Source organism: Muscardinus avellanarius, assembly GCF_963383645.1.
Source record: "Muscardinus avellanarius genome assembly, chromosome: 18".
Classification (NCBI taxonomy): Eukaryota; Metazoa; Chordata; class Mammalia; order Rodentia; family Gliridae; genus Muscardinus; species Muscardinus avellanarius.
In genome coordinates, this window is record NC_137804.1 from 42324751 (window position 1) to 42352124 (window position 27374).

The window sequence follows — 27374 nt, forward strand, 5'->3', positions numbered from 1 at the left end:
ATGGCGGCCACACCTGCCCTGGCCTTGGGCCTCCTGATGCTACAGATGCTGCTTCTTGTGGCCGGGGACCAGGGTGAGTCATCTGTGGGCAGAGTCTGCACTCCTCAGCCACAGCCCAGGAGCTGGGGGAAAGACAGGATGGAGCTGTTACATTTCCCAGCCTTCTCCTGCTGAGCCCCTGCCTTGGTCTAGAGAATAGAACAAAAATAGATGAAAAAGGTCTTTGAAGAAGTCAAAAGAGAACAAGATACCTGAGAGGTTATTTTTAGTCATTACCAGCAGATGCCGGAGGTTCCTGTCTCTCACAAGTTTGCTGAAATGAACTGAATAAGCCAGAGAAATGAAGAGAATAGTGCAGAAATTGATTAGTGATGTCTGTCGAGGGTGCAGCAATAGAAATAAGGGTATGTGTGTCTGTACTAGCATATAACCAATGGTGGTCAAGAGCCCACGCTTTAACCAGACATGGTGAGATACACCTGTAATACCAATACTTGGGAGGATGAGCCAGGCAAATCATAGCTTCCAAAACAGCCTCAACAACTTAGTGAGACCTCAGCAACTTAGCAAGACCCTATTTCAAAACAAAAAATGAAATGGGGCTGTGGATATAGCTCAGAGGTAGAATGCCCCTGGGTTTATTCCCCAGTATCACACACACACACACACACACACACACACACACACACAGTCCTGCTCAGTGGTCTTCGGCAAATACAACTATCTCTCTGAGCCTCAGCTCCCCAAAAAAGAACACAAGACATCACCATTTCTGCAGATTATGAACATCAAATGAACTAATTGCTATAAAATGAACTAATGCTATAAAATGCCTATGATAAAGCAGCCAGGGATGGTGACACACACCTGTCATCCCAGTACATGGGAGCTGAGACAGGAGGATTACAAGTTTGAGGTCAGCCTCCGCAACTTAGCATGATCCTGTTTCAAAATAAAAAATAGAAGCCGGAAGCCAGGCGTGGTGGCGCATGCTTGTAATCCCAGCATTTGGGAGGCTGAGACAGGAGGATCGTGGTTCACGGGCAGCCTCAGCTACTTAGTGAGACCCTCTACAATTCAGTGAGACCTGGTTTCAAAATAAAGAATAAAAAATAGGGCAGGGGGTATAACTCAGAGGTCGAATGCCCCTGGGTTCCATACCCAGACCCGCAAAAAAAAAAAAAAAAAAAAAAAAAGAAGAAGAAGAAGAAGCCCGGTGATGTGGCGCACGCTTGCAATCCCAGCATTCGGGAGGCTGAGACAGGAGAATCACGGTTCGTGGACAGCCTCAGCTACTTAGTGAGGTCCTTTGCAACTCAGTGAGACCTTGTTCTAAAATAAATAAAAAATTGGGCTGGGGGTGTAGCTCGGAGGTAGAATGCCCCTGGGTTCCATTCCCTGTACTGCAAAACAAACCAATAAATAAATAAAGTAAAATAAAAAATAGAAAGTCTAAAAGGTGTAGCTCAGAAGTAGAATGTCCTGCGTTTAATTCCCAGGACCAGGAAAAAAAAAAAAAAAGGTACTCCAGAAATACCGTTTCCCTTCTTGTGGCCACCTTTACTTAATTTGTGGGTAAACTGAAACTCAGAGAAAAAACAAAGTGACTTCCTTGTGGCCATATATCCAGACAGCCAACCCCTCATCCCTATTAGAGGCCTCTGGCATTTACATTTCCTTCCTTCCTTTTTAGTACTGGGGATTGAATCCAGGCCCAGGAGCATTCTACCTCCAAGCTACACCCCAACCAATTTTATGTTTTATTTGGAAACAGTCTCACTAAGTTTCTGAGGGTCTTGCTTAGTTGCTGAGGCTGGTCTTGAACCTGTGATCCTCCTGTCTCAGCCTCCCAAGTACTAGGATAACAGGTGTGCACCACAACGCCTGGCTGTTCTTCCTTTTTTTTTCTGGGCTGGGGTGGAACCTAGAGCCTGGCTCCTGCTAGGCCAGGACTCACCACCGTGCAGCACCCAGCCCTGGAGCTTGGACTTTGAGTAGAGGCAGGAAACCTAAGGGATTTGTCCCTGTTACTGCCCTCTGCCCAGTGATGCTCATAGGGTGGGGGTGCATGGCCAGTCTTCTCTTCAGGGAAGTTGGCAGCAGCAGGCCCTTCCTCCCTCCCTCCCTCCCTCCCTTCCTTTCTCTCTCTCTCTTTCTCCCTTCCTTCCTTCCTTCCTTTCTCTCTCTCTTCTTTCTTTCTTTCTTTCTTTCTTTCTCTCTCTCTCCTTTCTTTCTTTCTTTCTTTCTTTCTTTCTCTCTCTCTTTCTTTCTTTCTTTCTTTCTTTCTTTCTTTCTTTCTTTCTTTCTTTCTTTCTTTCTTTCTTTCTTTCTTTCTTGATACTGGGGATGAAACCCAGGGGCTAAACTTTGAGCTATACCCCCCAGCCCTAATTTTTATTCTTTATTTTGAAACAGGGTCTCACTGAGTTGCAGAGGGCCTCATTAAGTAGCTAAGGCTGTCTAGGAATCACGAGCCTCCTGTCTCAGCCTCCCAAATATTGAGATTACAAGCGTGTGCCACCACACCCCTGGGTTCCATCCCCAGTACCAAAAAAAAAAAAAAAAAAAAAAAATTGGTCTTTCTTTTTTCTCTTTCTTTCTGCTTTTTTTTTTTTTTCTTTTGTGATACTGGGGATGGAACCTAAGGGCATTCTACTTCTGAGCTGCACTTTATTTATTTATTTATTTATTTATTTATTTATTTATTTATTGTGGCACTGGAGATGAAACCCAGGGGCATTCTACTTCCAAGCTACACCCCCAGCCCTATTTTTTATTCTTTATGTTGAAACACAGTCTAAATTGCAGAGTGTCTTCATTAAATAGCAGAAGCTGGCCTCGAACCTGTAATCTTCCTGTCTCAGCCTCCTAAATACTGGGATTACAAGCATGTGTCACCACACCCTGACTAATTCTTTACTTTGTTTGTTTATTTATTTAGGTAGTAGGCAAGGGCATTCCACCTCTGAGCTTCACTCCCTGACCAATTTTTATTTAATTAATTAATTTATTTTTTGTGGTACTGGGGATGGAACCCAGGGACATTCTACCCCTAAACTATACCCTCAGCTCTATTTTTTTTTTTTTTCGGGTCTGGGGATGGAACCCAGGAGCATTCAACCTCTGAGCTAAACCCCCTGCCCTAATTTTTTTCCTTTTATTTTGAAACCGGGTCTCACTGAGTTGCAGAGGACCTAAGTAGCTGAGGCTGTCCGCGAACCGCGATCCTCTGGTCTCAGCCTCCCGAATGTTGGGATTACAAGCATGTGCCACCACGCCCGGCCTATTTTTTATTCTTTATTTTGAAACAGGGTCTCACTGAGTTGCAAAGAGCCTCACTAAGTAACCAAGGCTGTCCACAAACCACGATCCTCCTGTCTCAGCCTCCCAAATGCTGGGATTACAAGCATGCGCCACCACGCCTGGCTCCAATGTTTTATTTTGAAACAGGGTCTCACTGAGTTGCAGTGTCCTCACTAAATAGCTGAGGCTGGCCTTGAACCTGTGAATCCTCTGTCTCAGCCTCCCGTCCTGGGGTTACAAGCGATCACACCACGCCTGCTGGCAGGTTCTCATTTCTGAGACCTGCTCTTTCTGCCTTCTCCACCCAGGCACCGGGGAGACCACGACTGCCGCCCCTGAGTGGGGGCTCCGCATGCAGAAGGCGGGGTCCGGGGCGGTGCGGGCCGCACTGGCGGAGCTGGTGGCCCTGCCCTGCCTGTTCGCTCTGCAGCCGCGGCCAGGCGCGGCCCGAGATGTCCCTCGAATCAAGTGGACCAAGGTGCGCACCGCGTCGGGTCAGCGCCAGGACCTGCCCATCTTGGTGGCCAAGGACAACGTGGTGCGGGTGGCCAAGGGCTGGCAGGGACGGGTGTCGCTGCCTGCCTACCCTCGCCACCGGGCCAATGCCACGCTGCTGCTGGGACCACTGAGGGCCAGCGACTCTGGACTGTACCGTTGCCAAGTGGTGCGGGGCATCGAGGACGAGCAGGATCTGGTGCCTCTGGAGGTGACAGGTGGGTCGGAGTTGTGAGGGAGGAGCCCGGAGCCCAGCCACTGAGCGTCCCCTTCGTAGCACCCTGGAGTAGAGAATCCCGTCGGGTCCTCTGATGGTGTCATGGTGGAAGTCTCCACAGATAGTACCTTGCCCCCCCCCCAACACACACACACTGGGGATTGGATCCAGAGGCATTCCACCTCTGAGCCATACTTCCAGCCTTATTTCATTTGTGTGTGGTACTGGGGACTGAGCCCAAGGGCATTCTACCTCTGAGCTACACCCCCAGTCCTATTTTTTTTCTTTATTTTATTTTTCTTTATTTTTTTCTTTATTTTTTCTTTATTTTTTTTAAACAGGGTCTCGCTGAGTTGTGGAGAGCCTCACTAAGGTGCTGAGGCTGGCCATGATCCTCCTGTCTCAGCCTCCCAAGTACTGGGGTTACAAGAGTGCGGTATCTCGGCCAGGTTTCTTTAATCCCACGTTTTTCTTAACTGCTTGATTTTTTTTTTTTTTTTCGGATCTGGGGATGGAACCCAGGGGCATTCTACCTCCGAGCTACACCTCCTGCCCTATTTTCTATTCTTTATTTTGAAACCAGGTCTCACTGAGTTGCAAAGGGCCTCACTAAGTAGCTGAGGCTGTCCGCGAACCGCGATCCTCCAGTCTCAGCCTCCCAAGCGCGGGGATTAGTCCCTAAGACCAAGGATATTGGCTCTCTATTGAAAATACAAATGCGGATTTCCTTTTAGAATAAATGTGTCTAAGATTTTATAAAGTGAGACTATTTTTAAAAGTAAGTCGATTAAAAATATATAGTCAGTAGATACTGCTTCTTAAATACCTGTTTAACCAATTCTTTGATCAGATTCTCTCGTTTAAAAAAATCCAGCATGATTTGTTTTCCTAACTGATTAAGAAGGGGGAAAATTAATGATTAAAGCAAATTCTATAACCAGGTCTTACATAAAGCAGGTGCTCAATAAGTTTGTTGGGGTGGTACTGGGAATTGAAGCGAGGGGCAGAGACTGCCTGTGAGCTATACTTTAGCCCTTTTTATTTATTTTATTTTATTTTATTGCAGTACTGGGGATTCAACCCAAAGGCATTCTATCTCTGAGCTGCACTCCTAGCTTTTTTAATCTCCCCCCCACCCCGTGATACTGGGGATGGAACCCAGGGGCATTTTACCTCTGAGCTACACCCCCAGCCTATTTTTAAATAAATAAATTGATTGATTGATTGATTGATTGATTTTGCAGTACTGGGGATGGAACCCAGGGACATTCGACCTCTGAGCTACACCCCCTGCCCTATTTTTTATTCTTTATTTTGAAACAGGGTGTCACTGAGTTGCAGAGGGCCTCACTAGGAAGCTGAGGCTGTCTGAGAACCACAGTCTTGTCTCAGCCTTCCAAATGCTGGGGTTATAAGTTTGTGCCACCACACCCAGCTTTTTATTCTTTATTTCAAAACAGAGTGTCACAAAGTTGCAGAATGCCTTCCAAGTAACTGGGGTTACAAGCATGGGCCACCATTCCCAGTTCCAGTCCTATTTTTTATTCTTTATTTTGAAACAAGGTCTCACTAAGTAGCTGAAGCTGGCTGCAAACCTGTGATCCTCCTGTCTCAGCCTCCAAAGTACTGAGATTACAAACAGGCACCACCATGTGACTTTATTTATTTTTTTGTTACTAGGAATTTAACCCAGGAGTGCTCTACCTCTGAGCTATGCTCCCAGTCTTATTTATTTATTTATTTATTTATTTATTTATTTATTTTTGAAACAGTATCTTGTTAATAATTTGCTGAGGCTGGCCTCCAACCTGGGCTCTTCCCATCTCAGCCTGCTGAGTACAGGGATTACAGGCATGCACCACCATGCCCAGGTGCTCAGTGAGTGGACTTGGTGAGTGGATTGTTCTATTGAAAACAATCTGTTGATCTGGGTGTGGTGGTGCAGGCCAGAAATCCCAGTACTTGGGAGGCTGAGACAGTAAGTTCATAGGTTCAAGGCCAGCCTAGCAATATGGCAAGACCCTGTTTCAAAATAAAATAAGGCTGGGGGTTTAGCTCAGAGGTAGAATGTGCCTGGGTTCCATTCTCAGTATGCCTCAAAAAATAAAGTTAAAATTAAAAAAGAGAGCCGGGCGTGGTGGCGCACGCTTGTAATCCCCATGCTTGGGAGGCTGAGACAGGAGGATTGCACGGGTTCGAAGCCAGCCTCAGCTACTTAGTGCGGCTTTCAGCAACCTAGTGAGACCCTGTTTCCAAATAAAATATAAAAAAGGTCTGGGAGTATAGCCCGGAGGTAGAAAGCCTCTGGGTTCCACCCCCCCAACACCAAAAAAAAAAAAAAAAAAAAAAAAGAATGCTATCTTTGGAGTCAGATCTTCTGGGTTTGATTTTGGGCTCTGCCTCAGCCTTCCTGTGTGGCCCTGGACATGTCCCACCACTTAGGTCACCCCTATCCTGGTTTTCTCTTCTGGCAGGTGTGGTGTTCCACTACCGCGCCGCCCAGGACCGCTATGCGCTGACCTTTGCCGAGGCCCAGGAGGCCTGCCATCTGAGCTCGGCCACCATCGCCGCGCCGCGACACCTGCAGGCTGCCTTCGAGGACGGCTTTGACAACTGCGATGCAGGCTGGCTCTCAGACCGCACGGTTCGGTGAGGGATGCGCCATGGGGGGTTGGAGAGCTGAACCCTGGGGGAGGAGGCTGCGGGGGGCTCCAGAGATGCTCACCTAAGAAGGGTGACTCCCCCTTGTGTTGTCAGGTACCCCATCACCCAGTCCCGTCCTGGTTGCTATGGTGACCGCAGCAGCCTCCCAGGGGTGCGTAGCTATGGGAGACGCGACCCACAGGAACTCTACGATGTGTACTGCTTTGCCCGGGAGCTGGGGGGTAAGTTTGGGGGTGGCAGGAATCGCCCCAACCTCTCCTTCAATCTTTCCCCGAAGCCCTCCGCAGATGTCTCATCCATTTCCAAACTTGCAGCCAAGACCTGAACAGGGCGTGGTGGCGCATGTCTACAATCACAGTAATTGGGAGGCTGAGACAGGAGGATCGCAGGTTTGAGGACAGCCTCAGCACGGTAGCGAGACTTTGAGCAATCTCGCGAGACCCTGTTTCAAAGCAAAAAATAAGCCGGGTGTGGTGGCGCACGCTTGTCATCCCCGTGCTTGAGAGGCGGAGACAGGAGGATCGCGCTGGTTCGGAGCCAGCCTCGCTGGTTTAAGAGACCCTGTTTCCAAATAAAACAATATAAAAAATAGGTCTGGGAGTGTAGCCCGGAGGTAGAAGGGCTTCCAGAAACCCCAGTACCACCAAAATAAAATAAAATAGGGTTGGGGGTGTAGCTTGGAGGTAGAAGGTCCCAGACCCCCTCCCCACCCTCCCCACAAAGATGACGACCTGGGCCTGGCTTCTTCTCTGAGTTCTCAGAATTTCCCTGAGACCCGTGCACTGCCTTCCTCTCTCCGAGCCTCCTTCCCACCCAAGCCCGTGCCCCCCTCGCTTAGCCCCCTTTACCGAGCCCCCTTTGCCCCTGGGCTCGGATTGATGCTTTTTTTTTGGTGGTGGTGGTACTGGGGTTCCTGGAAGCCCTTCTACCTCCGGGCTACACTCCCAGACCTATTTTTGCATTTTTATTTGGAAACAGGGTCTCCTAAGCCAGCGCGGCTGGCTTCGAACCCGCGCGATCCTCCTGTCTCCGCCTCCCAAGCGCGGGGATGACGAGCGTGCGCCACCACGCCCGGCTAAGGATTGACGCATTTTTAAAAAGGGGCTAAAGCTCTCTGGTGTGGGCAGTGCAGCCCTGGCGAGCTGGATGCGCGGCCTTGGCCGTCTCCCCCCGGTTTAACCACCGCCACCCCCACAGGGCCAGGCGGGGGCAGTCCGGAGACTGCAGGACCGGACCCCTGACCTCGGCCCGCCTTCCCGCAGGCGAGGTGTTCTACGTGGGCCCGGCCCGACGCCTGACCCTGGAGGGCGCGAGGGCGCAGTGCCGCCGTCAGGGCGCCGCCCTGGCATCCGTGGGACAGCTGCACCTGGCCTGGCACGAGGGCCTGGACCAGTGCGACCCGGGCTGGCTGGCCGACGGCAGCGTGCGCTACCCGATCCAGACGCCGCGCCGGCGCTGCGGGGGCCCGACCCCGGGCGTGCGCACCGTCTACCGCTTCGCCAACCGCACGGGCTTCCCCACGCCCGCCGCGCGCTTCGACGCCTACTGCTTCCGAGGTGCGTTCGCCATCCATCGCTGCCTTGCCCGAGGCCCTAACAGCTGCACCTGGAAGCGGAGGCCACGCCCACATCCCGGCAGGGGCGTGTCCTAGGGTGGCCACGCCCATCCCCGAGGGCCTGGCCCCAGTGAGGCCACACCCCCAACAGCTTCTCCTGGAAGCGGAGGTCACGCCCACATTCCCGGAAGGGGCGTATCCTCGGGTGGCCACGTCCAGCCCCGAGGGCCTGGCCCCAGTGAGGCCACACCCCCAACATCTTCATCTGGAAGCGGGGGTCACGCCCACAACCCCAGAAGGGGCGTGTCATCGGGTGGACACGCCCAGCGTGAGGCCACACCTCCCCTGGAGGCCACGCCCGAGGAGAATTGCGTGGCAATTTGCTGGCGATAAGCCACGCCCCAGGCCACAGCCCCAGGCCCGGAGACTCAAAGGTCGATTCTCTCTAGTTGGGCACTAGGAGTGGAGTCACATTTTATCTGGTGGGTTATTTTTTTCCCAAGTTCCAAAGCACCAAACCCAGAAAGCATGCCTGGGCCAACATCCTCCATGGAGCCACGCCCGCACGGCGGGGAGCAGGGGATGCTTTGCTTAGCAGCCTGCCCTGCGCGGGAGGCCTCGCCTCTTATGTCGTCTTCCTGCAAGTGTCCCCAGCTCTGGGTGGAAAAGCACCCCTGGAGGAAGGGAGGGCCGTGCCCTTTGTGCTGGTCACCTGGGCCCTAGGGAGGATCTCTAGCTGAATCCCTCCACAGGATTACCCTGACTCAAAAAGGTGGACACCACCTGAGCTTTGCCGGGGCCAAGCCAACGGAATCCTCACTGTGACCCGTTGACTGATCGGCCGATGCCTAGGCCTGGGGCGGCCGGCACGGTGGTGGCGATGACTGTCCATCTCCCTGTCTCAGGCTGAGGAATCTCAGAAGCCACCCAGAGAGACAGGAGCGCCTCGGACAGGGGTGCATAGATCGTTCGTGTCGAGGCATGCTGGGATGTGGCGAGGTTCTTAGTAGAACTTCCCGGCGCCCCCTGGGCCTAACACGACCTGCTCTGCTTTCTCCCACAGCTCATCACCCCACATCACAACACGGAGACCCAGAGACCCCTGCATCTGGGGACGAGGGGGAGATTCTGTCAGCAGAGGGGCCCCCAGCCCGAGAACTGGAGCCCACCCTGGGGCACGAGGACGCGGTCACCCCTGACTTGCAGGGGCCTCTGGTGTCTAGTGGGGAGGACGAACCCCTGATCTCAGCAGAGAAGCAGGAATCTGGCCAGACCCCCAGCCCCACTGCTGGGGACGCTGCCCTGGCCCCGCGGCCCACGGCAGCCGCGCAGCCGAGCACGGGGACCCCCAGCCCCTTAGCGGCCACAGGCACGGAGGGGGCCTCAGCCAGCCCCCTGCCCAGGAGGAGAGGGCGCTTCAAGGGACTGAACGGCCGCCACTTCCAGCAGCAGGAATCAGAACGCGGGCTGGACAAGGAGCCTGAGGCTGACACCTGGCCCCTGGCCCCAGAGGCCACCAGGAGCCACCCGGATCTGCCCATTGCCACAGAGGCTGCAGGGGGTGGCCAGAGCCCTGGTCCCTCGAGCACTCTGGCCAGCGAGGAGGATGTGCTTGGGACAGGTGTGTCTGGTCCTGGGGGAGGCTCTGGGGTAGACATGGCCTGGCTCGGGGGGGGAGGCCGTCATGCAGCTCCACTCCTGGGGGGGCGAGAGCCAAGGAGATCCTTATAATCCCTCTTTTCTTTCTGCAGGTTTCTCTGGTGGCAGAAGCTCCCCAGAACCTTGGCTGCCCACTGTGTCCCCACCCAGCATCCCGGGCCCTGGAGGGACCCCTGATCTGAAGCTAGAGGGGGCCGAGATCCCCAACCCAAAGCCAGCCACCCCAGGCCTGCCCTGGTCTTCCTCGGAGCCCTCCATCCTGACCTCTGGCTCCCCAGAGGGCTCCAGCACCGCCCCTTGGGGGGCCTCTGCCACGGTCACCTCCCCAGACCTCCCTGTGGTGGCCATGCTGCGGGCCCCCAATGTGTGGCCAGCATCACACTCTCCACCTGCCCCCACTGAGGCCAGCAGGGCCCAGGTGGCCAAAACCACCACCCCAGCCTTGGGAACCACGGCCAATTATTCCCAGAGCCGCCCAGAGCAGGGGACAGAGGCCGCGGCCACTGCACCTAGTGGCCACAGAGCAGGAAGCCCCACAGCGCTCTCACAGGCAGCCCTGGGCACGGGGGCTGGACCTCGTCCCTACTCCTCTTGGCCTGATGTTGGAGAAACTGAGGCAACTAGCCCTACCCAACTCCCCGGGTCCTACCCAGCTCCCCAGGTTCTACCCAGCGCTGCCCAGCTCCCATGGGCTTCTGTGGACAAGAATATGACCCTAGAATTCGCCACCACTGGGCCAGCCCCAGGGCCCATGGACCTCCCAGGCATCTCAGAGTTTGAGTCTAGGGTCCTCAGCGCAGCAGGAAGTCCCACTTCCGGCTCGCCAACCATGGGGAATGAGGTGCCAGGGACCCAGCCCTCACAGCACAGCCCAGGGCCGGATGCCGGAGCCCTGACCACACCCTCGGGGGGCTCTGGAGTCCCCTCGGTGTCTGGAGCCATCTCTCTTGTGGAATCTCAGGCAGCTGTGGGTGGAGGAGCCACGTTGGCCCCCAGAGATGCAAGTAGAATTTGGGGGTCTGGATCCCAGGTGACTGCGGGGACAGAGAGCCCCACCCTGAGCCCTCAGGAGGCCGTGGCTTTAAGTGTGGCAATGTCCCTGGCAGCCCAGCATCAAGGGACCGAGGCTGGGGTCCCAGCCACCTTCACACCATCCTCAAGCTCCCAACCCCACCCAGGGCTAGAGGGCCAGACGGGGTCCCTGGAAACAGGGGGCCCTTCAACCCCTCCACCTCAGGGCAGCCCCCCCGGGGAGCCTGCCATTCCTCTGTGGACAGCCACCGCGGCCAACGTAGACAGGGCTGCTCCGGTGGCTTCAGGGGAGCCTGCAGTGCCCTGGGATCCCACCAGCACCTTGCCTGTTTCCCTGAGCACAGAGGAGTCGGAGCTGGAGGTCCTGGCCCAGAGTCCAGGTGCCCAGAGCTTCTGGGAGGAGCCTGCGAGTGGGGAGGAGCCGGCTGTGCCTGGGAGCCCCACAGATGGGAGCACAGAGGAGGGTAAGTCCAGGTTCCAGGGCTCTTCCTTGCCCAGTGTGGCCAGAGAATGGGGCCAGGCGTCCAGGAAGCCCAGAGCAAGAGGAAAAACCATCTCCAGGCATCTGGAAGCTTCCTGGGATGAGGGGATGCTGAGATACTATGTGGTTAAGGCTGGCCTCGAACCTGCAATCCTTTTATCTCAGCCTTCTAAGTACCGGGATGACAGGCATATACCACCACACCAATGTAATATTTATTTATTTGTTTGTTTATTTGTTTATTTATTATGGTGCTGGGGATGGAACTCAGAGGCTTTCTACCTCTGGGCTACACTCCCAAGACCTATTTTATATTTTATTTGGAAACAGGGTGTCACTAAGCTGCGGCTGGCTTCGAACCTGCACAATCCTCCTGTCTCAGCCTCCCAGTCACTCCTTCTTAAGGCAAACTGTCTTGGCCATGGGAATACCAGATACCTACAACCCTGCCTCGGGGCTGAGTCTGGGGCCAGAGCCTCTCTCCTGAGACGCACAGGAGGGAGTAGTCCCGGGCCAAAGCCCATCTGTCCACAAAAGCTGATACTTATTGGTTATTGCCCGTGGTGTGAGCCTTTGACCAGAATTATCTTGGCTAGTCCTTTTAACATCCTTATTGAGCAATTTCTAGAACGATCCTGATGTAATATACGGGGAGACGGACACAAGGAGGTCAAGTGATTTATGCTGTCATAGAGAGCATTAGGGCTAGATTTGAATCCATGAGTTTGAAAACAGGGTTTCTTTTGTATGTGTGTGTGTGGTACTGGGGATTGAACTCTGGGGCGGTCTACCTCTCAGCTACACCCCCAGCCCCCCCCTTTTTTTGCAGTACTGGGGATAGAACCCAGGGGGATCTGCTCCCGAGCTATACCCCCAGCCCTATTTTTTATTCTTTTTTTTTTTTTTTTGAAACAGGGTCTCACTGAGTTACAAAGGACCTCACTAAGTAGCTAACCTTGAGCCTATGATCCTTGTGTCTCAGCCTCCCAAGTACTGCAATTACAAATGTGTGCCACCCTTAAACACTGGGTTTCTCATTTCAACTTCAAGGCTATAAGATGCCAACTTCATCAATATAAAAGACCTGTGAAGCAGCTGGGCGTGGTAGCACTGGTTGGGGGCCAGCCTCATCAACTTAGCCAGACCCTCAGCAATTTAGCCAAAGTAAATAACGCCGGGCGTGGTGGTGCACACTTGTAATCCCAGCCTTCAGGAGGCTGAGACCGGAGGATCACAGTTCACGACTTAGTGAGGCCCTTTTCAACTTAGTGAGACCCTGTTTCAAAATAAAGACTAAAAAGTAGGATAGGTTGTGTACCTCAGAGGTCGAATGCACCTGGGTTCCATCCCCAGACCCGCAAAAAATAAAAAACAACAACCCTGGGTTCCATCCCCAGACCCGCAAAAAACAAAACAACAACAACAACAACAACAACAAAATAAAAGTAAATAATAATAATAAAGGGCTGCAGCTCAGAGGCAGAATACCCCAGCTCAGTCCCCAGTATTTTTCCAAAATACATGCACCTGCTTAGTGAGGTCCTTAGCAACTCGGTGAGATCCTGTTTCCAAATAAAGAATAAAAAATATGGCTGGGGGTGTAGCTCAGTGGTAGAAGGCCCCTGGGTTCCATCCCCAGAACTGAAAAAAAAAAAAAAAATAGATGAAGTCCCAGAGAGGCCCTGAGCTTCGCAGGGGTGGAGGAGCAAAGGACCGCTGCGGGGAGGTGGTCCTTGAAGGCAGATGAAGGAAGAATGCTAGATGTAGAAAAAGATGGAGCCCCTAGTGCTGAGGACACAGTTCAGAGCTGACCCAGGACTTTGCTGGCTTTTTGGCAGCAGCCCCAGCAGCGGTTGGAGAGAGTCAGGCAGTGCCCAGGGAGACCCAGGCGTCTCCCCACCTCAGCTTATAGCAGAAATGCTAATGAAGCCAAAAATAACTGCAGCATCAGCGAGCGACTGAGTCACCACCAGCCCGTGGGCAGGTGTCGCGGCGCGGGGCACCTGGCGGGCTCGTGCACCCGGCCGCCCCACGCCTGAGCGCGCACGTGCCGAGCCACAGCAGGGCCAGCAAGCAGCCCCCAGCCCCGGGCACAGGCTGGCACCCAGGACAGGCGCAGCCACGCAAGACAAGCAGCTGCTGCTTTCACTTAGCCAGCAAGCAATTATTGTGAGCCTGCTGTGTGCTGGGCCCCGGGTAGAGACCAGATCCCCCTGTCCCCTGAGGGCTGGCATCTAGAGCAGTACTCGAGAAACTTCCCAGAGATGGGAATGTTCTCTCCCTAGGCTAACTTGACATGTGGCGAGCAGGATGGAGGTTACCTTCAGTTCATTTTAATTAATTTCGGCACGAATGCCGAATGTGGCTGCCATATGGAGCGTCTCTGCTCCAGGGAGAGAGATGGGCAAGGAACAATGATCATAACAAGAAGCGCATTCTGTCAGTGATTGAAAAGTGGCAAAGCCAGGCGTAGTGGCGCGCCCCTTTAATCCCAGTGCTTGGGAGGCTGAGACGAGGGGGTCACAGGTTCAAGGGCAGCCTCGACGTAGCAGACTCTCAGCAACCTGCCAAAGCCCCCTGTTTCAAAACAAAAATTTTAAAGGGTGGGATATAGCCGGGCGTGGTGGCGCACGCTTGTAATCCCCGCGCTTGGGAGGCTGAGACAGGAGGATCGCACGGGTTCGAAGCCAGCCTCAGCTACTGAGTGAAGCTCTCAGCAACTTAGTGAGACCCTGTTTCTAATAAAATATAAAAATAGGTCTGGGAGTATAGCCTGGAGGTAGAAAGCCCCTGGATTCCATCCCCAGTAACACACACACACACACACACACACACACACACACACACACGAATAAAAAATAGGGCAGGGGGTGTAGCTTGGAAGTAATGCCCTTGGGTTCCATCCCCAGTACCGGAAAAAAAAAAGTGTCACAGGTATAGCTTAGAGGTAGAATGCTTCTGGGTTCAATCTCCAAGCACCAAAATAAAGGAGGTCTGTCTTTCCTTTTTTGGGGTGCTGGGGATGGACCCCAGGACCTGGCACATGTTAGGCAAACACTTTACCATTCACTAGGCTGCACTTCCAGCCCTTTTTAATTTATGTTGAGACAGAGTCTCACTAAGTTGCCCAGGCTGGCCTCCAATTTTCAGTCCTCCTGCCGCAGCCTCCAGAGTCACTGGCAATACAAGCGTGGCCACTGCGCCCAGCTTCCTCCCTTCTTCCCGGTGCTGTTCATACCCGCACCCCAGAACCACTGCCGCCCAAGTTTTTAAGAGGCACGGTGATGAGCGGGGGTGGGCAGGGAGGGCATGGCGGCCCCATCTGGGAGTCCTCCCAGGCAGTCTTCAGCGAGCGTCCCTTTCGGGTTCTCTGCAGAAGGGTTCGCCACCAGCAAGGCAGCTGGAATGCTTTGGGGGCAGCTCCTGAGAGAAGTAAGCCGCCCATCACAGCGGCCACGCGAGGGGAAGGTGGGGGCTCCCTGTGGGGGGTTACAGAGGGTGTTCCACAGAGAGCGGGCTTCAGGGGTCCAGTGGCCCAGCTCATGTGCCGTCTGTCCCGCAGCCCCCACGGACCCCTGTGACAACAACCCCTGCCTGCACGGGGGCACCTGCCACGCCAACAGCAGTGTGTACCGCTGCAGCTGCGACCAGGGCTTCGCTGGGGAGAACTGTGAGATCGGTGAGTGCGCCCCCAGCCCAGGTGTGTCTGACCCCCCACGACTCAGACCACGAAATCCACCTCTCCAGCCCCACTCTGTGCCAGACAGCCGGGTTTCGTCCTGGGGCGAGGCTCTGGCCGGCTGACATCCCCACTCTTACCAGGCAGGGCTGGGGACAGGATGGAGGCCTGGCATCCCACCCAGTCTGCTCAGCAGACGGCCTTCGGGGCTCTGCCTACTCTAGGGCGGGCACAAAACCAGCAGCACCCTGGGACTGTGGGATGTAGCCCCAGAGACCAGCAGAGCAAGTGCTCCAATACTGGAAATAAAATGGAGTGAGAGGTGGTCCAGGCGTAGGCTCCAGGCCAGCCTCAGCAACTTAGCAAGACACTTGACAACTTGGTGAGCCCCTGTTTCAAAACCAAAAAATAAAAAGGGCTGAGGGTTTAGCTCAGAGGTAGAATGCCCCATCCCAGTACTTGGGAGTCAGAGACAGGAGTATCGAAGGTTCAAGGCCAGCCGCAGCAACTTAGTGAGAGCCTGTTTCAAAATAAAAATTAGCCAGGTGTGGTGGCACATGCTTGTAATCCCAGTTCTTGGGAGGCTGAGGCAGGAGGATCACAAGTTCACAGCCAGCCTCAGCTACTTAATGAGGCCCTCCACAACTTAGACCCTGTTTCAAAATAAAGAATAAAAGCCGGGCGTGGTGGCGCACGCTTGTAATCCCAGCATTTGGGAGCCTGAGAATGGAGGATCGGCAGTTCGCGGACAGCCTCAGCTACTTAGTGAGGCCCTTTGCAACTCAGTGAGACCCGGTTTCAAAATAAAGAATAAAAAATAGGGCAGGGGGTGTAGCTCGGAGTTTGAATGCCCCTGGGTCCTAGCCCCAGACCCGCAAAAAAAAAAAAAAAAAAGAAAAAAAAGAATAAAATCTAGATCTGGGGTGTTGCTTGGAAGTAGAATGCCACTGAGTTTAATCCCTAGAACCACCAAAAATAAATAAATAGATAAATAGATAGATAGACAGACAGACAATAGATACATACTAGCCGGGCGTGGTGCCGCACACTTGTAATCTCAGTACTTGGGAGGCTGAGACAGCAGGATCATGCAGGTTCAAAGCCAGCCTCAGCTACTGAGTGAGGCTCTCAGCAGCTTAGTGAGACCTTGTTTCCAAATAAAATATAAAATAGGTCTGGGAGTGTAGCCCGGAGGTAGAAAACCCCTGGGATACATCCCCAGTACCACAAAAAATGAAAATAAAAAAAGTAAAAAGTAAGCTGGGCATGGTGACACATGCTTGTAATTTCAGTGCTTGGAAGGCTGAGACAGGAGGATTGCAGGTTCGTGGCCAGCCTAAGGTACTTAGTGAAGGCTTCCACAACTTAGTGAGACGCTGTTTCAAAATAAAGAATAAAAAAAAAAATAAGACTGGAGGTATAGTTTGGAGGTAGAATGCCCTGGGTTCCACCCCCAATAAATAAATAAAAGCCGGGCGTACTGGCGCACGCTTGTAATCCCAGCATTCGGGAGGCTGAGACAGGAGGATCGCAGTTCGCGGACAGCCTCAGCTACTTAGTGAGGCCCTCTGCAACTTAGTGAGACCCTGTTTCAAAATAAAGAATAAAAAATAGGGCAGGGGGTGTAGCTCAGAGGTCAAATGCCTCTGGGTTCCATCACCAGACCCGCAAAAATAAATAAATAAATAAATAAATCCTAAAAAATAAAAAGGACTGGGGGTATAACTCAGTCCCTGGGTTCTATCCCCAGTAGGGATGGGGGGGGAAAAAAGAAAAAAAAAAAAAACAACCTCCAGCTTCAGCGTTCACTGGGCTTGATTCAAAGAGTGAAATCTTTACTGTTCTGGGTAGCAGGTTCTGCACATGCAGCCAGCTCCAGGCATCGCCTCTCATCCATGCTAATTTATGTTAATGACACGAGGCCCCACCCCTTGGTTGCAGACAGGGCTGGGTGGACGGTAGGACCTTGACTCCATCCCTGTGTGGCTGGGTCCCTTCCTGGGGGCTCCTCTGACTGTCCCCTCCCTCTCACTGCCAGACATCGACGACTGTGCCAGCAGCCCCTGTGAGAATGGAGGCACCTGCATCGACGAGGTCGATGGCTTCCTCTGCCTGTGCCTCCCCAGCTACGGAGGCAGCCTCTGTGAGAAGGGTGAGTCCCACCATGGGCCCGGGGACGAGCCCGCACGGGGTCAGGGGCTTGGTTACCCGCTTCCCTGCCCGCTTCCAGTTTCTGCCTCTGACTCCAGGGCTGAGGCCCACAAGAAGAAAATTGGTTTTTTGAGATAAAATTCACATAATTTAACCAGGTGTGATGGTGCATGCCTGTAATCCCAGCACTTGGGAGGCTAAAACATAGGAGGATTGTACGTTCAAGGTTAGCCTCAGTAGCTTAACAAAAGCCTATTTCAAAATTTAAAAAAATAAAAAATGGCTAGAGGTGTAGTAGTTTGGAGGTAGGGAAAAAAAACCAGAAGAGAAGAATTAGCTATTTTAAAATGTATAATCCTGCCGGGCGTGGTGGCGCACGCTTGTAATCCCCGTGCTTGGGAGGCAGAGACAGGAGGATCGCGCAGGTTCGAAGCCAGCCGCGCACGCTGGCTTAGGAGACCCTGTTTCCAAATAAAAATGTAAAAATAGGTCTGGGAGTGTAGCCCGGAGGTAGAAGGGCTTCCAGGAACCCCAGTACCACCAAAAAATAAAATAAAATAAAATAAAATAAAATGTATAATCCCTGCGCTTGGGAGGCGGAGACAGGAGGATCGTGCTGGTTCGGAGCCAGCCTCGCTGGCTTAAGAGACCCTGTTTCCAAATAAAATAGGTCTGGGAGTGTAGCCCGGAGGTAGAAGGCCCCTGGGTTCCATCCCCAGCACCACCAAAAAAAAAAAAAAAATAGGATTGGTAATGTAGCTCAAAGGTAGAATGCTCTGGGTTCAACCCCCAGTGCCACACACACAAAAAAAAATAATTAAATAATGATTAACGATGCTCGGCATTTCTTCCTGTGCCTCCTGGCCATTTGTCAGCGTTGGGGAAATGTGTGTTGACACCCTTTGGGAGAAGGGAGATGGTTGGATTCCCAAGACCAAGTTCTGTCTCCCATGTACCCATGGAGGATATGGCCCCAACAATCAGGAAAGTCCGTGTTGGGGTGAGAAGCGAATCCTCCAGTTGAATGTCTCCCAGCAACAGACAACAGGGCAGTACTGGGGGTGGAGCTCAGGACGTCCTGCATGCCAAGCCAGCGCTAACCACGGGGCTGCACCCCCAGCCCCAAGATAAGCAGGGAGGGGAGAAGGCCTGGTGCCTGTCCTGATCTAGCCCCACGGTGACCTCGGACTGGGCCATCTCTGGGGGCCTGGCTACTGGACCCTGGACCCAGGCCAGACCCTCCCCCACTTCTGTCTCCCCCCTTAGATACAGAAGGCTGTGACAGTGGATGGCACAAGTTTCAGGGTCACTGCTACCGCTATTTTGCCCACCGGCGGGCGTGGGAGGACGCCGAGAGGGACTGCCGCCGCCGGGCCGGCCACCTGACCAGCGTCCACTCCGCTGAGGAACACAACTTCATTAACAGTATGGACTCTGGGGCAGGGGTGGCAGCCAGCGTGGCGGGCAGGGTGGCACTGCCGTCCCTTGGCCAGGGCCTCCCCCAGGGACCCTTTCCAGAGCCACATTCACTCATGCAAGCCCCAGATTAACCTCTTGATACATGTGTCTGTTGACCCACTTACCCATTCATAATCCACTCACTGCTCGTTCATCCACAAGGCTTCACTGAGCACCTGTGCCGGCGGCTGTCAGCAGGTGCCACGGCAGTTAATTCTGTCCTCAGAGGCTGACAGGCGGGCCACCCAAGCAAGCAACTAATTCATATTATACTATTCAATACTTCTGTGATTTCAGCATTCATATACTCTGTGATACTGGCCTATACTGGAACTTACTGGGTTCTTATACCCTGATAAATATAAGCAGGCCAGGCGATAGGGGACAGGGTGCATCTGCGCTGTGTGGGTGGTAGGCACCTAGACATAGAAGACGAAGATGAGGTGGTACTGGGGAGCCTGGCGCCTGCTGCTGCTTCCTCGCCGGCCCCTTCTCCGCGTTTCCCCTCATCCGCACCGGGCTGATTCTTTCCTTTCATTCCTGGCTCTCTTTTCTCTTCCTCCTCTGCCTCCGCCACCAACCACCACCCCTAGTGGCCACGGGCTCGGGCTCCGGTTCTCCTGCCTGCCCGTCCTCTGCCGCCCCTGGCCGCCCCTCTCCTGGGCGCTCTCCTTTCTGCAATGACACTACCGTGTTTATCAGTTTCTGGGTCCAGTTGTTTTGCCACATATCATGGCACAGCTGGAACCTCGCTCAGCCCTTTTGTTGCCCACTCCCACCCTGGGCCAGGGGGCTGCCAGGGCTGCTGCTGGGGTCCTGGGAGGACTCGGCCTCCAGCCCGCGGGAGGCTGGGGGTCTGCCCTCGCTTGCATTCACAAGTTCCCAGCGTTTGTGTCCCGCTGTCTTCCGCTATCTGCTTTCCCGCCCCTCCTCCTCTGGCTTGTAGCTCCAGGTCCAGTCCCTCCAGGCAGGGTAAGGGGCTGAGGTCTCTTCCCCACCGCTGCATCCCCCTGCACCTCCAGCCCAGCCCGAGCTGGCGGGAGGGGAGGGATGCCGCCCTCACACCGCACCCCTGCCTGCCCCACAGGCTTTGGCCATGAAAACACGTGGGTCGGCCTCAACGACAGGACTGTGGAGAGGGACTTCCAGTGGACAGACAACACGGCCCTGGTGAGTGGCGGGCCCTGGCTTCCACTGCTGAACCACCTGCACCCAGCCCTGGGGTCTCAGTTCACCCTCTTACACAGAGCAGCGCTGGTGGGTGTCAAAGGTCCCAGGAGCTCTGGGGTGTTGGAGCTTGCCCAGCGGCCTTAGCGATGCTTAGACCTTTGCCGACTTGCCAGCCTGTGGCCAGCCCTGCCCAGCGCCGAGGCTGCGCAGCCGGCTGGGCTGACTCCTGCTCCTGCAGCCTGGTGCCCCTCCAGTCCTGCTTTTCTATATCGCTTCCCTGAGAAGCCTCTGTCAGCTCCCCCCTTGACCCCCCACTTTGGAAGCAATGGAGACTTTATTTTTGCAGTCCTGGGGGTTGAACCCAGGGGTGCTGTACCACTGAGCTATATCCCCAGCCCATTTAATTTTTATTTTGGGACTCCAGCCTATGCCAGGATTCTGGGCTGGAGCCTTTAAAAAATTATATGAAGAGCCAGGCATGGCGGAGCACACTTGTAATCCCAGCATTCGCAAGGCTGAGACAGGAGGATCACGGTTCAAGGACAACTTCAGTTACTTACTGAGGCCCTTTGCAACTCAGTGAGACTCTGTTTTAAAATAAAGAATAAAAAGTAGGGCTGAGGGCGTACCTCAGAGGTAGAATGCCCCTGGATTCCATTCCTAGTACAGCAAAAAACAAAAACAAAAACAAAAACAAACAAAACAAAACAAAACAAAACAAAAAACATCAGTGACAGAAGCCAGATGTAGCCGGGCATGGAGGCGCACGCTTGTAATCCCAGCATTCAGGAGGCTGAGACTGGAGGATCACAGTTCGCGGACAGCCTCAGCTACTTAGTGAGGCCCTCCGCAACTCAGTGAGACTCGGTTTCAAAATAAATAGCTGGCGTGGTGGCGCTCGCTTGTAATCCCCGCGCTTGGGAGGCAGAGACAGGAGGATCGCGCAGGTTTGAAGCCAGCCGTGCTGGCGTAAGAGACCCTGTTTCAAAAATATAAAATAGGCCTGGGAGTGGAGCCCGGAGGTAGAAGGGCTTCCAGGAACCCCAGTACCACCAAAAATAGATAAATAAATAAATAAATAATAAATAATAAATAAATTAATTAATTAAAAAAATAAAGAATCAAAAATAGGGCAGGGGCTGTAACTCGGAGGTCGAGTGCCCCTGGGTTCCACCCCAGACCCACCAAAAAAAAAAAAAAAGAAGAAGCCAGATGTAAAAGACCACATATTATATAATTCTTTAATATGAACTATCCAGAGGAGGCAAAAAAATTGTGCATGCGTGTATGTGTGTGGCTGCATGCACAAGTGTGCATCTGGGGATTGAACTTAGGGGTTCTACCTTAAGTTACACGCCCATCCCTATTTTATTTGGAGACAGTCTCACTCAGTTGCTGAGACCCACCTCAAACCTGTGATCATCTTGTCTCAGCCTCCAGGGAGGCAAATGTATAGCAGTAAAAAGTGAGGGCCTGCCGGGCGTGGCGGCGCACGCTTGTAATCCCCGCACTTGGGAGGCAGAGACAGGAGGATCAAGCTGGTTCAAAGCCAGCCTTGCTGGCTTAAGAGACCCTGTTTGCAAATTAAATATAAAATAGGTCTGGGAGTGTAGCCCGGAGATAGAAGGGTTTCCAGGAACCCCAGTACCACCAAAAAAAAAAAAAAAAAAAAAGTGGCTAATGCAGCTGGGCATGGTGGCGCACGCCTTGTAATCCCCGCACTTGGGAGGCTGAGACACGAGGATCGCACAGGCTCGGAAACCAGCCTCAGATACTTAGTAAGGCTCTCAGCAACTTACTGAGACCCTGTTTCCAAATGTGTGTGTGTGTGTGTGTGTGTGTGTATATATATATATATATATATATATATATATATATATATATATATATATATATATATATATAAAATCAGCCCTGGGAGTATAGCCTGAAGGTAGAAAGCTTCTGGGCTCCACCCCCAGTACCACCAAAAAAAAAGTGGCTAATGTAAATTTTGTGATGTATATACATATATATGGTTATAGATAAAATTCAAGTTTAAGCCAGGTATGTTGTAATCCCAGAGAAAGGAGGTTCGCAGGTTCAGGGGTGCCTCAGCTACTCAGTGAGGCCGTCTGCAACTTAATGAGACCTTGTTTCAAATAAATAATAAAAAAAAATAGAGCTAGGCGTGTAGCTAAGAGGTAGAATGACCCTGAGTTCAAACTCCAGTACCTCAAAAGAAGCACACAGGTTTATAGAAAACTCTCCTATTCCTTCCCACCCTGAGGTCTAGCTCCGCCTACTCTGGCCACGTCCACTCTGACACGCCCTCGGGCCACACCTGCCCATTCGGTCATCTCTGGCTCCACCCACCTGACCCCTGCCCTCTGACCACATTCATTCTGGCTTGGGTGTCTGGTCCCACCCTCTGACCATGCTCAGGGCCACACACACCTGATCAGCCTCTCCCACGTCCACTCTGGCCACGCCCACCTTGTCCTCTCCGGTCAGGCTCAGGGAGCCCACCCTCAGACCACACCATTCTGACCATGCCCCAGGCCCCTTCCCACCTGCCTATGGCCACGCCCACCTGGATGCTTCCGGTTATACCCAGACCACGCCCACTTCCCCCACCCTCTAACCGCATTCATTCTGACCCATATTGGTCACACACACTCACACCCACCTGCCATTTCTGACCATGCCCATCCAGTGCCGCCCTCAGATTACACCCACTCTGGGTACTTGTACTCCAGCCCCGCCCCATTCTGGCCACTCCCACTCCAGTTTCTGGCCACGCCCACCCACTAAGTTGTCACCAATCACACCCACTGTGGCCACACCCACCAGCCACGCCCACCTCCAGCCCCAGTCCCAGCGCCCTGGCTTTAATTCTCTCAAGGCCTCGGGGCCTCTGCCCTCCTACCCCTGGCCTGGACCTCTCCTGGGGCCTCCTCCGGGAAGCCCTCCTGAACCTCTGGGCTGCGCTTATGTTTCCTGCAGCCACTTACCGAACTAGAATTCCCGGGGAAAGGGGAGGAGGGAGAAGGAAAGCCGGGAGGCCAGAGGAAGGCCCGCTGGGCTCCACCCGGGGCTGTGGCTCAGGTGCTCTGCACAGGCAGGAGAGCGCTGGTTGGCCTCGCAGGGCCTGGCCGGGGGATCCTGCAGGGGCCGGGCTGGCACGTGGAGCCCTCAGCCATCCCCCACTCCCGGTGTCCGCAGCAATATGAAAACTGGAGGGAGAACCAACCCGACAACTTCTTCGCGGGTGGCGAGGACTGCGTGGTGATGGTGGCGCACCAGAGCGGCCGCTGGAACGACGTGCCCTGCAACTACAACCTGCCCTACGTGTGCAAGAAGGGCACAGGTACCTGCCCCGAGCCCCGCCAGCGCTCAGTTTCCCTTGGCAAACGCTGCCTGCGCCGTCTGAGCCCTGCTCCGGTCCCCTGCGTGTTCGTCCTTCCTTCCTCTGAGTGGCCAAAAATAGCATCCCACTGTTACCTTAGTTGGGCGTCTTCTTTGGTGCTGGGGCTCAAGTCCAGGCCAGGCTGAAAGCGGCTGAGCTACAGCCCCAGCTCCTTACACGTCTCTCTCTTACTTTTTCCCCCCCAATACTGGAGATGGAACCCAGGGGCAGTCTATCTCTGAGCTACATACACCCCCCCGCCCTATTTTTTATTCTTTATTTTGAAACAGGGTCTTACTAAGTTGTGGAGGGCCTCACTAAGTAGCTGAGGCTAACAGAGAACCGCAACCCTCCTGTCTCAGCCTCCCAAATGCTGGGATTACAAGTGTGCACCACCATATCCGCCTCCCAGCCTTGTGTTTTCTTTCTTTCTTTCTTTCTTTCTTTCTTTCTTTCTTTCTTTCTTTCTTTCTTTCTGTATTGGAGATGGAACCCAGGGGCATTTGTCCTCCGAGCTACACCCCCCTGCCCTATTTTTTATTCTTTATTTATTTATTTATTTATTTATTTATTTATTTTGTGGTATTGGGGTTCCTGGAAGCCCTTCTACCTCCGGGCTACACTCCCAGACCTACTTTTTATACTTTTTTTATTTGGAAACAGGGTCTCTTAAGCCAGCATGGCTGGCTTCGAACCTGCGTGATCCTCCTGTCTCCGCCTCCCAAGCACAGGGATTACAAGCGTGCGCCACCACGCCCGGCTTATTCTTTATTTTGAAACAGGGTCTCACTAAGTTACGGAGGGCCTCACTAAGTAGCTGAGGCTGTCCACGAAATGCAATCCTCCGGTCTCAGCCTCCCAAATGCTGGGATTACAAGTGTGCACCACCACACCTGGCTTTATTCTTTATTTTGAAACAGGGTCTTACTAAGTCGCAGAGGGCCTCACTAAGTAGCTGAGGCTGGCCGCAAACCCGGATCCTCCTGTCTCAGCCTCTACCAGAGTGTGTCACCACGCATGACCTGAATGTCTTATTAATTTTTTTTTTTTGTGGTACTTGGGGTGGAACCCAGGGGCCTTCTACATCCAGGCTATACCCTTAGACCTATTTTTTTTTATTTTATTTGGAAACAGGGTCTCACTAAGCTGCTGAGGCTGGCTGTGAATCTGCGATCCTCCCGTCTCAGCCTCCTAAGTACTGGGATTACAAGCGTGCGCCACCGCGCACACCCAGCTTGTCTTAAAAATTTTTATGAACTCTTCCCATATGAAGGAAGTTACTTGTACACATCCTCCTCCTGCCCACCTTTCTCTTACACTCCGGTTTCTTCTCGCTTCCATTTCTCTGTCAGTGTTGGTGTTTTTCTCCCCTTTCGTTGGCTCGGATTATTCTCCGTCTCTTTCGGTCCCAGCACGCCCTAGGCTTGGCATAACAATTAGGGGCAGGGGTATGTTCGGAAGCCTCCTGCCCCTCAGGAGCTCCCGGTTCGGGTGGGAGAGATGGACAGAGCCAGTTCTTGCCCTGTGCCATCGGAGCTGGCAGGGAGAGGGCCCTGCTGCCTGATTGAGAGGAATTTTACTCCCTACAAAACACGACACTAGCTTAGCCTGGGCCCTGGCCACGTCCCTAACCCGAGGCTCCCCGCCCCAGTGCTGTGCGGCCCCCCTCCTGCCGTGGAGAATGCCTCACTGGTCGGAGCCCGCAAGGCCAAGTACAACGCCCATGCCGTGGTCCACTACCAGTGTGACAAAGGATTTGCCCAGCGCCACGTGGCCACCATTCGATGTCGGAGCAATGGCAAGTGGGACCGGCCCCAGATTGTCTGCACGAAACGTAAGTGGCCAGGCTAGGGGTGTGCAGCCCAGTGGCGCGGTGCTTGGCCTCGCACACACAGGAGGCCCCGGGGTCCAGCCCCAGCACTGCAAGAACAAGGGAAACCAGGTAGCTAGCCAGGCGCGGTGGTACATGCTTGCCATCCCAGTACTCGGAGGCTGAGGCGGGAGGATCACAGGTTCAAGGACCGCTTCGGCAATATAGCAAGGCTCTCAGCAACCTAGCAGGACCCTGTTTTAAAAATATTAAATAAAGTAGGGTATTTGGAAGACTGAAACAGGAGGGTTGCCAAATTTGAGGATAGTCTCAGGAATATAGCAAGACTCTCGGCAACCTAGTTAGGCACTGTTTCAAAACAAAAAGTAAAATGGGCTAGGGTGTAGCTCAGAGGTGGAACACCCTTGAGTTCAATCTCTGGTATAAAAAAATAAAAAATAAAATAGGGCTGGGCGTGGTGGCGCACGCTTGTAATCCTAGCATTCAGGAGCTTGAGACCGGAGGATCGCAGTTCGTGGACAGCCTCCGCTACTTACTGAGGCCCTTCACAACTCAGTGAGACCCTGTTTCAAAATTTAAAAAGATTAAGCCGGACGTGGTGGCGTATGCTTGTAATCCCAGCATTCGGGAAGATCTCGGTTCGAGGACAGGTTCAACGCCGGCTTCACTGGCTTAAGAGACCCTGTTTCCAAATAAAAATATAAAAATAGTTCTGGGAGTATAGCCTGGAGGTAGAAGGGTTTCCAGAAACCCCAGTACCACCACCAAAAAAAAAAATATATATATATATATATATATATAATTAATTAATAGGTCTGGTAATATAGCTCAAAAGTAGAACACCCCTGGAGCCTCAGCACCAGAAAATGTATGTGCATGCACACACACAAACAAAACAAAGCCAGGCCTGGTGGCGCACGCTTGTAATCCCAGGGTTTGGGAGGCTGAGACAGGAGGATTACACAGGTTCGAAGCCAGCCTCAGCTACTTAGTGAGGCTCTCAGCAACTTAGTGAGACCTTGTTTCCAAATAAAGTGTAAAATAGATCTGGGAGTAGAGCCTGGATGTAGAAAAGCCCCTGGGTTCCACCCCCAGTACCACACACACACACACACACACACACACACACACACAGGAACAAACCCATCATATTCCTATCCGTGTTGACCTGCTGTGATGTCTGCCTGGTACCATAGCGTGCATAGTTCCCCAGAAACCTTCCTCTGGGGAACGGGACACCGGCTGGCCCTGCCCTGCTCAGCTTTGCGGGTCTCTGTCCCCTCTCCCTTCCCTGCAGCCAGACGCTCACATCGGATGCGGAGACACCACCACCAGCACCACCACCAGCGTCACCACCACAAATCCCGCAAGGAGCGCAGAAAACACAGGAAGCGCCTGGCGGAGGACTGGGGCAGGGAGGAAGGGAATTTCTGCTGAAGCACCGGGTCCAAGAAAGCACAGCCCCCTGCCCACACCTGCTCCGGGGCTCCCCCAGGGAGACAGAGCCCAGAGAGAAATCGGAGGGTCTGGAAGCCCCCAGCCCCGGCCACACCCCATGTGTATCCCTTTGTTAAAAAAAAAAAAAAAAAAAAGCTTCCCCTCCTCTTTCCTCCACGCACAAGGTCCTCTTGGCAGGCAGAGTCTGAAAAGTCCCTGTTCCTTAGGCTGAAATTTGGGGGCGCCTCCGGCCCCAGGCGTGAAATCAGCCTCGGTTTCCCATTTTCCCGGCTGACTGTCAGCTGTTGAGGTAAGCCTTCCGTGAGGGTGCGGGAGTCCGGGTGTGCATTCGAGCTAAGGAGTCGCCTTCCGCACCAGAGACCCAGGCTTCGTTGAAGCTTGGCTGCCCTCCATCCAGGGCGAAGAAGCCTTTGCTTAAGGTTTGGGGACTAGAACGCTAAATAGCAGTGCACGACTTGAAGTCAGCCCAAGCCCAGTGTGGGTGGATAAAGGCAGTGTGAAACTCCCATGTGTGAACTTCAGAAAGGTTTATCTGAGCAATATGTAGGCGCAGGAAGGGACATACCGCTGACCCCCCCGCGAGACCCCTGACTGGGTCTAGTCCAGTGCTGAGATTTGGTGGTTCCGCATGTGTGGCGAATCTCTCATGAACAAGAGGATATTTAGGGCTTGAGAAGCCTGGATTTCTTCCCCCTCCATCTCTCAGGGAGACACAGAACCTCCTTCCTGGACTAGGAGGTGCCCAGCTTCCAACCCAGGGCTCAGATGCGCCCCACCTCCCCCCTGCCCGAGATCCCGCCTCTGCCTGGACCCGCCCCTGTCTCTAGCCACTG

The 27374-nt window shown here is 53.4% G+C and overlaps 1 protein-coding gene across 1 annotated transcript; it reads left to right on the forward strand.

Annotated features, from left to right (window-relative positions):
• On the forward strand, positions 1-26646 carry NCAN (neurocan; the record flags this gene model as incomplete). The annotated part of the gene is made up of 14 exons (XM_080715447.1): positions 1-73; positions 3612-4016; positions 6490-6664; positions 6773-6900; positions 7942-8235; positions 9298-9855; positions 9986-11389; positions 14969-15085; positions 17124-17237; positions 18503-18661; positions 19782-19864; positions 23069-23213; positions 24904-25086; positions 26381-26646. 14 exons carry the CDS (start codon positions 1-3, stop codon positions 26518-26520), a joined length of 3978 nt encoding a protein of 1325 aa, XP_080571573.1. The 3' UTR covers positions 26521-26646.
• Between the last annotated feature and the right edge of the window lie 728 nt (positions 26647-27374).